General features: G+C 50.9%; 1 protein-coding gene across 6 annotated transcripts; it reads left to right on the top strand.

The window, feature by feature from the left end:
* The first annotated feature begins 2,270 nt into the window (after window positions 1-2,270).
* LOC129633697 (relaxin-3 receptor 1-like) lies at window positions 2,271-7,916 on the top strand. Of its 6 annotated transcripts, none has more exons than XR_008705221.1 (3): window positions 3,526-3,689; window positions 6,330-6,479; window positions 6,713-7,906. XR_008705221.1 is itself a non-coding variant. In XM_055555568.1 (2 exons), exons 1-2 carry the CDS (start codon window positions 2,338-2,340, stop codon window positions 6,716-6,718), a joined length of 1,188 nt encoding a protein of 395 aa, XP_055411543.1. In that variant the 5' UTR covers window positions 2,271-2,337; the 3' UTR covers window positions 6,719-7,912. The 6 variants fall into 6 exon arrangements, 1 of the variants encoding a protein (XP_055411543.1); XR_008705219.1 differs by having other exon boundaries at window positions 3,677-3,738; XR_008705222.1 differs by lacking the exon at window positions 3,526-3,689 and adding an exon at window positions 4,181-4,498 and having other exon boundaries at window positions 6,399-6,479.
* The last annotated feature ends 4,969 nt before the right edge of the window (window positions 7,917-12,885 follow it).

Here is a 12,885-nt window from a genome sequence, read left to right as displayed (position 1 = left end):
AAAAAAAAAAAAAAAAAAGTCAGTCTTGGGACAAACTGGGGAAAAGCACCCAAGCAGAGGGCCTGGTGAGTGCAGAGTCCCAGAGACAGGAGAGAATTTGGTACCCTGGAGGGACAGCGGAGGCCAGTGCAGGTGGAGCCTCGCACAGAAGGGAGTGCAGGTTGGAGGGCTATTAGACGAGATCAGGTAGGTGAGCTGGCCCCAGATCAGGAATGGCCTTATGATTAGGGAAGGAGTGAGGAGTTTATTTTAAATAAGATAAGATGTCCTAGAGCATCACAGAGGCATGTGATCTGGCTTACCTTCTGATTGCAATGGGGAGAGGAGATCCTGGGCTGAAGCACCCCAAAGATTATCCATGAATGAATGAAAACAAGACATACATAGAGAACTCTTAGCCTGTGAGAACCATAAGAGGTTTTACAGACCATTTTAAAGACAAGAAAACTGAGGCCAGAGAGGGCAAGTCACTTGTCCCAAACCACAAAGCAAGCTAGTAGCCAGGGCACAGAGACTAGAACTTGGGCTATCTGACATTCAATGACAACTCCCATAAGAGGAAGAAAAATTCCTAGGCCACCAGGGCCCACTAAAGGGAAACTCTGGGAAAGTATGATCTAATTTTGCAAACTTTCTATCAGATTGCTGGTTCATCTGGGCTCTGGCCAGCTCTGGCTAAGTTGCTTCAGTCATGTCCGACTCTTTTCAACCCTATGGACTATAGCCTGCCAGGCTCCTCTGTCCATGGGACTCTCCAGGTAAGAATACTGGAGAGGGTTGCCATGCCCTCCTCCAGGGGATCTTCAAGACACAGGGATCAAACCTGCATCTTCTGCATTGCAGGTGGATTCTTTACCACTGAGCCACAGGGGAAGCCCCTGGCCCAGACTTGAACTGGGTAATTGGGTTAATTTCCTCTTTTGTGACCACTGGGGAGAGAATCCCACTTGCTTCAGATTCTCTGTCTCCCAGGCAAGGGAGGTCTGGCAGTGAATCTGCCTGTGGTCACTGATTAAGGATAGGAGACACCGGGAAGACCTGCCCCCTGGAGACTACCTCCCAGCTCCTGGCGGTATGCTCTCCCAAAGCTCCTAGGAGAGCAGGAAAGAAGGAAAGGGCTCCTCAGAGTGGGAGCTCCAGACTAAAGCCAATGGGGGACTGAGCACCATAGAGAGGGCCTTCAGCAAAACAGGAGGTCAGAATGAGAAGGAGAAGGGGGTTCTCTTAGCTTGATTAGTTCTCCCATGACCCTCACAAGAGGTTATCATCCTCCTCCTTTACAGGTAGGCAAGGTAGATCAATTAGCCCTAAGACACACAGCTGGTAAGTAACATAAAGGGGACTACCGTCTCCCCTTCTCCTGGGAACCCTCCCATCCTTAAACCCGACCACCTTCCTTGAGTCTCCTGCCCTAACACTCACTGAGTTATTACCGTGATTTTTTCTTTTTTAATTTTGCACTTTCCCCTATATGAGATCATCTCATTTACTTGTCTTTATCTCCCAGGAGAAGATATGTTCCATGTGTATTGCTGCATCCCTAGTGTTTAGCAAGGTGGATTGCATAGAAGGTATGCAATAAAAAATTCTGGAAGTACAGAAGGAGGTAGTTGCGGGAAGGCCTTTCTGAGAGGTGACATTTGAGCCCAAGTGCTGAGAAAGAGCCAGCCATAAGAAAATCTGGCCATGGGAAGATCTCGGGCACTTTGAGACCGAGAACTGAACAAAAGGGGAGAGGGGATGAGGAGTGCCCAACGCTAAAGCACAGCTAGAGAAATGCCTTTACCAAGAGGAGTCCGGGGTTGGGGGACCGTTTAAGGGAGCAGGGCTGGAGGCAAAGAGACTGCCAGTCCCTGCTATTTGGTCCCGAGCAAGTCTCCCGTGGAGTATTTCCGGGCCCGCACAGGCTGAAGGTGGAGGGGTATGCTGCTTCCCGAGGCGAAACTTGTCGGAACCCTTCTCCAGTCCCGAAGGTTGAACCGCTGCGGGAGGCGCTCTGTGTCTAGCCTTGGGTCTTCACTCAGCGACCCACACACAGCCGCAACCCTGAGCCCCACGTGAATCGCAGAAGCCTTCTCCTTCGACCTGACCTCTCAGCTTCCGGCCTCCACTCTGGCTGAGGGTCCTCAGTTCTTGACGAAATCGAAGGTAAAGAAGTAACCAATAGAAATACGGTCTGGAAGCGCTTAGGGCAGGGCGCGAGTGCAACTGACCAATCAGGGAAGCCTTCATCCCTTTAAAAGTGCTGCCGCGCAGTACTGAACACCGCTAGTCGTCCCAGTTTAGCCTCTGGCTTCGGAGTGGACCTGAGCAGATCCCTGAGCTCCACCAAGGGCGATGGAGTCAGCCAGAGGCAGCTGTCGCATGGCCCGCGCCTTCGGGGCCGTGCTCCCCCTGAACTGGTTTGGAGACGCATCGTCTCGGCAGCCCTCTAACAGTTCAGTGGGCAACGGATCTGAGAGCACTCGCCCGACCTGGGGTCCCCGCAGCCTGGACGGCCTGGAGGGAGTGGCAGAGGCCGGAGCGGCGCTGGCACTGCGCGCTCTGATCGCGGGCGCCTACCTGGCCCTGTGCGCTGTGGGGCTGGTGGGCAACGTGCTGGTGCTGGTCCTGGTGCGGTCCCAGCAGCGGCGCCGGCGATCCCTGCTCAACTGCTTCCTACTCAACCTTGCAGCCACCGACCTGCAGTTCGTGCTGACACTGCCCTTCTGGGCCGTGGACATGGTGCGCGACTTCAGCTGGCCCTTCGGGGGTGCCATGTGCAAGGTGGTGCTCACGCTTACGGTGCTCAATATGTACGCTAGCGGCTTCTTCCTTAGCGCCATGAGCGTGGCGCGCTACTACGCGGTGGCGAGGGCGCTGCGCCCCCGCCGGCCGGGCACCCTGTGGGCTGTCTGCGTGTGCAGCTTGCTCTGGGCCACCGCAGTCCTGGCTACCGCACCCACCGCCCTATTCGCCACAGCGGCCAGCATTGGGGGCGAACGCTTGTGCCTGCTGCGCTTCCCCGACGGCGGTCCCGACTGGCTGGCCTTCTACCATCTGCAAAAGATCACCGTGGCCTTTGTGCTGCCACTGGTCACGCTGGGGACCTGCTCGCTGCTGCTTCTGCGCTTCCTGCGGCGGCAGCGGGTACGCTGGCCGTCTGGAGTCAGGCACCGACGTCGCTCCCGGGTTACCCGGGCGCTGGCCTGCGTGCTGCTGGTCTTCGTGCTCTGCTGGCTGCCCAACCAAGTGCTTACGTTCTGGGGGGTGCTGATCAAGCTGAACGCGGTGCCCTGGGACCGCGCCTACTTCCTGGTGCAGGCCTACCTCTTCCCGGTGTCCATCTGCCTGGCGCACTCCAACAGCTGCCTCAACCCGCTACTCTACTGCCTGCTGCGCCGCGACTTCCGCCAGGGCCTGCAAGAGCTGTGCGGCTGGGCCAAGCACCCAGCGGACCTCCGACCCGGCTCTCCGGTAGCCGCGCCGCAGCCACGGGGCTCTCTGATTAGGCCTGAACCCGGAGAACCACACCTCTCAGTAAGGGCCATACGCCGCTCCGTCAGTACCAAGAGTGATGGGGCAGATTAGGCCAGTTGGTATTGGAGTGATGATGTCAAGGGGCAGTGCCTGACTGGAGAAGCAGGCCCTTTGGCCGTGGAAATTACTTAAGCCTGGGAGTTCATCACTAACCTTCTGTGCGACCCAGGGTGAGTCTCTTTCTCCCTGGCTTCAGCATCCTCTTTCCTATAAGGAGAGGTGAGGGTTAGATGAATCCTGGGGACTCCTCTGTATCTAGCCCTTTGATCCTCCTGGCACAACCTCTGCAAACAGTGTGAGCTCCATTCATTGAGCTTTAAGGCACTTAATCAGACTCCTGGTTTGTGTTTCCCTTTGTTATAAGGGAGCTGTGAGAGAGGGATGTGAGTGGTTTTTGGAAACCAGAGTGGAGGGATTTCAAGATTATGAGGTAGCCCTCGATGGCTCAAGATTTCTGAGCTTTCATCTGCAAGGCCCGCCTGCTACTTGTTCTCTCTAGATTCTGAGGGCTTGACTGACCCAAACATCACTCATCTGGCAGTATGCTGTGACTGAGCATGCTAGCTGTTCCATGAAAAGTGGCTGCTCAGGAGGTCTGGAGCTATGTAGCTGGTGGGGGAGGGGGGAGCAGTGGGGGGTGAGCAGTGACCTGAGTGGCCCACATAGGACAGAACTGGGACCAGTGGGAAAGAAGTCATGGGAAGCAGATTTCCATCCATCGTTATGGCAGGCCTTTCCCATTTTTGAGCACCTGAGCTTTATGAGGTGGTGAGCTCCCTGTTCTAGAATTCATTACAACAGAGACTGATGGAGACAGAATTGATGCATCAGATAGGGGTGTGGAGCTGCTGGATGATTTCACCAATCTCTTTGAGCCTGGAGACCCTGTGACTGATATGGGACAGGTGGGAGTGTTTGCATGCTACAGGCCTTAACAGTCAGCATCTTTTCTCCTTGCTCTCCAAAGGCATCACTGAAGGTAAATCAAAAAACAACTGATTTAAATTCTTTCTCTGGTAGACAGCACTGGATCTTCATATTGATGCAGAGCTACCATAAAGCATTCTCAGCACACACCATTTGAGATTAGGCGGTCAGAGGTCAGAATTTGTGTTTGCATCCTTGCAAAGACTTGCTCATAAATTTCATGCCTGATGTTTCCGATAGAGGAAGACGATGCTTTATAGTAGAGGAAAAAACCTATTCCCCACTGCCTGGTGTCCAAGTCCGGAGCCCACACAGGATCTTGGGTCAACTCAAATGTCTGTGATTTGTCATCCCAGAGCAGTCGGAAGGGGTGGGAGGGTGAGGCCCACAGCTAACCCCTGGTGGAATGATAGGCCCTGTGCCTCATGGTGTGGGTGGTACTATGACCCCTCTAAAGGACCACAATACAGAAGAATCTGTATTCCTTGGAGTACTTGTCCACTTAAAAAGAAAATAATATTTTACAAAGTAAAGAACTGCAGTGATTCACTGGTAGCTCCAAGCCTTGATTATTTTTCTCAGTGTTATTTTAAAATTGAGTCATTTGCAGCTTATTTCTCTCTCACATGCAGAGGAATGTTTGGTGGGAGCAACAGGAGGGATAAAGAGTAACTACTGTTGTTCTCATTTGTCTTCCTGCAGCCCATCCCCCATTGTCCCTGGGACCAGCCCTAAGAACTAAAAGGGTGGGGTATGGGGTGTTCTCCCAGGAGAACATGAGAACTGTGTGGGAGCTGCAAGTGCTCTAAATCAGAAATAATAGCTTATTAAATAGAACCTGAGGCCAATGGTCATTTCCAAAATCATTCTGTTTAAAGAATATTGTAGAAAGTTACACTAATGACTCCACAAATACCATACAGTGGACCCTAGGGTGTGGGAGGCAAAGACATTAAACCTGGAGTCAGCCTGTGCAGAAGCCCTTGATCTGGCCTTGCTATGTGCCTTAAGCGAGTCACTGTGCCTGCCTCAGCCTTGGTTTCTTTATCTATAAAATGAGTGGGCTGATCATTCCCTGTGACCATTTCCAGATCAATGATTAATTTTTACCCCCTCTGTGTTCTTTTCTATCCACTCTTTACCTGCAAACTCTTTTTAGGGTCATTTCTTGCTACAACACTATTCATTTAACTCTTAGTTCCTGTGAACTGTTTCCTTTATCGAGGTCAGGGTGAATTTTACTGGCTCATGTCGTGCAAATATCATGTTGACCAGAAGAGGACTCTATGGCTCGTGTGGAGGGTCTCATCAAATGCCCATATTGTAGTCTCAAACTGTGGGCCCAGCTCTGAGCCTGCACTCTTGAGGCTTCCCCGGCAACTGCCATGTGTGTGGAAGTAGGACCCAGGTGTGCCCCAGAGAGACCACCCTCCGTCAAGGGGGCGTTCAGCACAGTCCTGACACCAGTATTGAAGGGACAGTGAGGAAGGAGGCAGGCGTGAGGGATGGGGCACTTTGAGAAGACAGTGCAAAAGGGTGAGCTAGATGTCGAGGAGAGGGGCATGTGCGGAAGTGCAGAATAAATGAGATTTTTGAAGGGAAAGAACAAAACCCCCAAACTTGTTGAGCAAGAAGAGCAATGATCCGGCATTGGTTGAGCACTTGACAATGAGGCAGGCACAGCGCTTTGTGTAGGCTTGGTCCTCAAAAAGGATTTTGAGGTATGCAGTATTATTTACCTTGTGAGGAGGAAATGAAGGCTCAGAGAAGTTAGGGAACTGCCCGAGGTCACACTGCTCATGAGGCAGCACAGCAAACATTTCCAACAGCAGCTCCCTGACTCCAAAGCCCAAACTCTTACCTGCTTTTGGCTCATCTGCCAGCTGCCAAGAAGGAGAAGGGGGGTAAAACTGCTCAAAGAGGCCAAATGACAACTTGTGTCCTGAGCACAGAGACAACAAAGGAGCCAGGTGCCTGCAGAAGAATAGGTGCTCTGAATAAGCACGTGGAGCCTGGAGTGGCCATGGTGTCAGGTACTGCAGGGCAGGGCAGGGGAGGAGGAGGGGTCATGGCCTGAATGAATTGCAAGGATACATGATGTTGTCATTATCCCAGCACATCCCAGCCCCCTCTGCGGCCTGTAGGAGAGAGGCATGAGGGGATGCTCGGACTTCCGAAACCACTCCAAGTGGGTGGAAGTACAGAGCCATGGACTCTGTGCCAGGAGACAGGTGGGAAGCTGCTGAATGTCATTTTCAACTCGCAGAGGTGAGCCCCTGCCCCTTGGAGCAGCCAGACCCCAGCGCCTCAGCCTTGGCATGCTTTCTCTGCTGAATTCTTCCTTGAAGAGGACAGGACGCTTCCCTGCACCCCTCGCCTGTGTCACACAGCCTGGCCTGTTTGCGAGACCCTCCTGACCCTGGCCGCCTTTCTCTCTTCCCTTCAGGACAGAGGGGCAGCTGAGCCTTCCTTTCTCTTCCAAGTCACCTCACCCCCAGGTCCTCCCTGGAGCGTTCTAAGTGTTGGAACACCAGGCGGATGTTGCAGACCTTTTCTCAATCCCAGCATGCTCTCTGTGAAAGTTTTGGGGGCCCCCATGTCCTGCTTTGCATCCCTCCCTTGTGTGCCTTGAACCTTTTCTCTGTTTTGGCTCTTAGCACTCCACTCTGCCTGCCTCCCTGCCATTCCTCTGCCCACCTTGGAGGACAAGGGCAGCCACACAGGTCTTCCTGGTCCCCTGTGCAGTGTGCTGCCCACATGAGGACAGCGAACTGGTTGCTGAGTATGTTTCTATTTCTTCTTCAGCTATAAACTGTAAATATCTGTGTCTGAGTCTTGCTTGTATTGCTTATACAGTAGGCTCTCAATAAATGTTTGGTGAATGAATGAACACTGTTGTGTAAGTCCTCACTCTCCTGTTTGCCTGTGTATGATGTGGTCTTTTGTCTCTTTCCCCTTTCCTCAATCTGAGCAGGCTTTCCAAAGCCTCCCCTGGGTTCAGGAAGACTCCTCCTAAAATCCAGGTTCCTGTGAACCGGGTCGGCTGGCCAGGCCGTCTCTGGATCCACCTTCGTTCACTTATTTCATTCTCCAGACCTTCTTTATGTCATAGTCTCCATTCATTCTCACAGTATCCTTGGGAACCAGGTCACATTGTTCCCATTTCATGGAAGAGCAAACTGAGGCTCCAAGTAGTGAAGTGGCATATAGCCAATGGGCAACAGAGCTGACACCATCCCAGGCCTGCCACCCTTTCTGCCTCTAATATGAGTTGTCAGACTGGAGTTAATCAAAACAAATGATATGAGTGAATGAGGAGACAGCTCATGGCTCACTGCCTTCCACAGTTGTTTTATCTTAACAGGAACCGATTAGATGTGAGGGTTGTAGATGTGGGGGTTGCAAGAGGAGGGTGGCCTTGGGCTGAAGCAGAGACATCAAGACACTGTGTGAAAAATGGAGTCTGACCATTGACCTGTACAAGGCCACCCTTGGCTGAATTCTGACCTCCTGAGAAAAAATGGGAGTGACTGGATGGGGAAAGTCAGACTCTAGCAGCTGGAGGAAAGGGTGGGAGGGGAGAAGCTAGAAGGTGCAAATGTAGACAGCTCTTTCCAAGTGGCCCGTGATGGAGGCTGGAGGGTGAGAGTTCACAAAGGGCTGTGAGGGACGGCAGTGCTGGTGGGAAGGAGAGATGGTGGGGGTTGAGCATGGGGGAGAGGGGGCTGATGGGGAGTGACAGTGTGTGGGGATGAGAGGGTTCAGAGTCACTGTGGGTTGGGGTTGGTTACAGACAGCATGATGCTCAGGTTGACAACCTTATTTGAAAGCAGGTGCTGCTATGCATTGAATTGTGTCCTCCCAAAAAGTATACTGAAATCCAGCCCCAGACACCTGCGAGTATAACCTTATTTGGATTTAGGGTCCTTGCAGATGTAATCAAGTTAAGATGAGGTCATCCTGGATTAGGCTTGGCCCTGAATCCAATGCCTGGTGTCCTTATAAGAAGGTCACAAGAAGACAGAGAGACACAGACAGAAGAATGGCATATACAGATGGAAACAGACTGGAGTGAAGCATCTACAAGCCAAGTATTGCCGGCAACCCCTTGGAAGCTGGAAGCGGCAAGGAAGGATTCTTCCTTAGAGGCTTCCAAAAAAGCGTGGCCCTGCTGACACCTTGATCTCAGCCTTCTACCCTCCAGAGAACTGTGAGAGAATAAATTTCTGTTAAGCCACCTCATTTGGGGCTTTTCAGGTGGCTCGGTGGGTAAAGAATCTGCCTGCAGTGTAGGAGACGCAGAAGACTCAGGTTCAATTCCTGGGTCAGGAAGATCCCCTGGAGAAGGGCATGGCAACCCACCCCAGTGTTCTTGCCTGGAGAATCCCATGGACAGAGGAACCTGGTGGGTTACAGTCCATAGGGTTGCAAAGCGTCAGACACAATTGAGCATGTATGCACCTCGTTTGTGCCAATTTGTTATGGCAGCCCTAGGGAACTAATGCAGACGTTCTATGGGCTGAGCTTGCCTGCAGAGAGGGGCTGGGGAAGGTGGGGAGGAGTGCTCACCTTCTGGCTAAAGTCTGCAGCCCCGACTCATTCCTTCCAGCCTCCCTTTATTTTTTATTTTATTTATTTATTTTTTTAAATTTTATTTTATTTTTAAACTTTACATAATTGTATTAGTTTTGCCAAATATCAAAATGAATCCGCCACAGGTATACATGTGTTCCCCATCCTGAACCCTCCTCCCTCCTCCCTCCCCATTCCATCCCTCTGGGTCGTCCCAGTGCACCAGCCCCAAGCATCCAGTATCGTGCATCGAACCTGGACTGGCAACTCGTTTCATACATGATATTTTACAAGTTTCAATGCCTTTCTCCCAAATCTTCCCACCCTCTCCCTCTCCCACAGAGTCCATAAGACTGTTCTATACATCAGTGTCTCTTTTGCTGTCTCGTACACAGGGTTATTGTTACCATCTTTCTAAATTCCATATATATGCGTTAGTATACTGTATTGGTGTTTTTCTTTCTGGCTTACTTCACTCTGTATAATAGGCTCCAGTTTCATCCACCTCATTAGAACTGATTCAAATGTATTCTTTTTAATGGCTGAATAATACTCCATTGTGTATATGTACCACGGCTTTCTTATCCATTCATCTGCTGATGGACATCTAGGTTGCTTCCATGTCCTGGCTATTATAAACAGTGCTGCGATGAACATTGGGGTACTCGTGTCTCTTTCCCTTCTGGTTTCCTCAGTGTGTATGCCCAGCAGTGGGATTGCTGGATCATAAGGCAGGTCTATTTCCAGTTTTTTAAGGAATCTCCACACTGTTCTCCATAGTGCCAGCCTCCCTTTAGGCACATGGACTCACTCCACGTGTTCTAACATGGAGCCTCAACAGAGGGCTTGGGCCCAGGGAGGCTGGCACTGAGTGGGGGGAGACAGGCAGCACAAAAGCAAAAGGGGCGCTGGTTACAGTAGAGGCAGTGGCCCTGGAGGAGAAAGCACAGGCCTTGGGGTGCTTCTGGCTGTGTGACCTCGAGCAGGTCATCTGACTTCCCTGGGCCTCAAGGCCCCCATGGATACTGAGACCATGCTCCCCACAGCACTGGCCCCCTGAGTAGTCCATTCCCAATAAGCGACAGCACTCCTTACCCTGTGTTTTCATTCTAGCCATGGCGATCAATTTCACATTCAGCAAACATTTCTGGAAGGCTGATTGTGTCAGGCTCCAGGGACAAGGACACACACACACACACACACACACACACAAGTAATTTATGAGACTGACAGGCTGGATTTTAAAAATAACCTCATAATCCCACTTTATGCTCTTTACACAAACACACCTAAACATAAGGGCAAAAACAGGTTGAAAGTAAAGAGGATGGAAAATGGCACACCAGACCAGATCAGATCAGATCAGTCGCTCAGTCGTGTCCGACTCTTTGCGACCCCATGAATCGCAGCACTCCAGGCCTCCCTGTCCATCACCAGCTCCCGGAGTTCACTCAGACTCACGTCCATTGAGTCAGTGATGCCATCCAGCCATCTCATCCTCTGTCGTCCCCTTCTCCTCCTGCCCCCAATCCCCCCCAGCATCAGGGTCTTTTCCATTGAGTCAACTCTTCACATGAGGTGGCCAAAGTGCTGGAGTTTCAGCTTCAGCATCATTCCTTCCAGAGAAATCCCAGGGCTGATCTCCTTCAGAATGGACTGGTTGGATCTCCTTGCAGTCCAAGGGACTCTCAAGAGTCTTCTCCAACACCAAGTAGGAATCTGAGAAAATGAAATGGCTGCACTGTTCCATTGGTGTGTAGCATTGTTACCATCAGAAAAAGGGGTCTGAAGGCATAAATGCATTATTAGGGAGAAAGAAGATCATTATATAATGATACAAAATAACAAATCTCCAGTAAGATATTTTTTAAAGTTTAGCTTATATTCATATAACGTAACAATTGGTAGAATTTTAAGAGAGAAATGGATAAATCCATAATCCCGGTGGTAGTTTTTTAATATCCCTGTCTCAGTAATTGAGAGTTCAACAGGCTAAAAATAATTAGGGTATGGAAAATTTCAGCACCACAATTAACAAGCTTGATCAAATAGACAAGTGTAAAACCCTTCACCTAACAGAGAATATGCATTCTTTGCAGTGTTCATGAAATACTTGAAAAAAATTGACCATGAACTAGTCATAGAACAAATTTTGACAAAAACTTAAAAATAGACCTACAGTTTCCAACCACAGTCCATGGAAGTTGGAAGTCAATAACAACAAAGTCAAGAAAACAAAATTCGATGTTTGAGAAAAAGTTTCTGCTGCTGCTGCTGCTAAGTCGCTTCAGTTGTGTCCGACTCTGTGTGACCCCATAGACGGCAGCCCACCAGGCTCCTCCGTCCCTGGGATTCTCCAGGCAAGAACACTGGAGTGGGTTGCCATTTACTTCTCCAAAAAAAGTTTCTAAATAATGCAAAACCTAAATTGTAATAGAAATTAGGAAACATTCAAGACTGAGTAATGAAAATATGAGTAACTAACATTCACTGTTTGCTGTCAGATGCCTTGTTGTCACTGGATACCCATTTCCCAGATAAGAAAGATGAAGTGTGGAGTAGGTGAATAAATTGTGCCAGATTCCACTGTAGCTAACTGGTAGAGCAGAGAGTCAAAGCTGGTCTGGAGTTCAAGTTCATAAGTACATGTCAAAACCCATAGGCGGTAGCTAATATGTTCTTAGCTGACATAACCGTGTGGCCTTCTTAGAAACGAAGTGATAGCCCTTCCCCACTCCCAGGACATGGCACTCAGGTTCCACTCTGCCAGGCTGTCATTCCAGCGTCAGCAGCCCATCTCTGCATCCCTCTAGAGCTTCCTTCACAGAGAGCCCTGTCTCTCACAGTATGCCTCCATGCCCAGCAGCCTCACCCCTCTTTCCTTGCTTACACGGGCCCCCAACCCGGGAACCCCTCCTGATCTCAGCCTGCATCCAGGCTCAGCCCAAAGGATCCTTTCCTGTATCATTCCTACCCTCTTCAGACACTCCTCTGGGCTGTAAACTGCAGAGCTGCCCCTGCTCCTTCTCTGCTTTAAACCCTTCTCTGGGTCCCTGCTGCCTGGCAGGGCACCTGGACTTCGGCACTGAAGTACCTGAAGGGCTCTGCATTCAGCTGTGAGTGAAGTGTTCCTTAAAACCTTGAGTTTTATCTTCAGAATTCATCCAGTTTGCAGTCTGCTTCATACTATATCTATGTTTATTCCACAATAAAAATAACAAGCCCATTCTCAAGTGACGGAGGCTCCTATCTAGCACCACGGAGAACCCCAGTATGAGAAGGCAAAGCCCAGGATCTTGTGCCTGCACCGTGGGCTCTCCCCCTGGCCTTCTCTGGACCCTGCACAGGTCCACTCATGCTGTCCCCTCTGCCTGGGGGGGCCAGGCCCGTAGATGGGGCACTGGCCTGTGTCCCACGGTCCTTGCTTATTCTGTGCGGTGCTGCTCGGCTGGCCTGGCTGCTGCCCCACCGGCCTCTCAGCATCTGAGGCCGAATCCCCTTTCCCTTTCCTGCCCTCCCCCACCTCTCAAACCATTTTCAGCCACCTCTCTTAAAGCACTCCAGAACCACAAACACCGGCTTGGGCCTGATTGAAAATGTTTCTGGCCGCCCCCCACCCCCGCCCGGTTACGGGAGTTTGTATTGATAAAGTCATGCCATCCAACCACCATCTATTTTGGCTTCCCCTACTTCCTGGGGACGCTCATGGCACCTGCCACAGGGCACCCCGTGTTCAGCCCCTTATGAGTACAGCCCCATCCCTGGCTGAGCAGGTGCTCTTCCAAGCCAGGGACCTTGATTGGGCTCCTCTGTTTGATCTCTATCGTGTCACCCTCACAAGAGCCTCTGGCCTGGAGTGGGTGCTGG

The sequence above is a fragment of the Bubalus kerabau genome, chromosome 19 (genome assembly GCF_029407905.1).
Source record: "Bubalus kerabau isolate K-KA32 ecotype Philippines breed swamp buffalo chromosome 19, PCC_UOA_SB_1v2, whole genome shotgun sequence".
In the NCBI taxonomy this organism is placed as follows: Eukaryota; Metazoa; Chordata; class Mammalia; order Artiodactyla; family Bovidae; genus Bubalus; species Bubalus kerabau.
The sequence above is the reverse complement of the archived record's forward strand: the minus strand, read 5'-3'. Positions and strand labels throughout refer to the sequence as shown.

Bases quoted from the DNA above. Each gene is read 5' to 3' on its own strand.
- LOC129633697 (XM_055555568.1), top strand. From the start codon at position 2,338: ATGGAGTCAGCCAGAGGCAGCTGTCGCATGGCCCGCGCCTTCGGGGCC.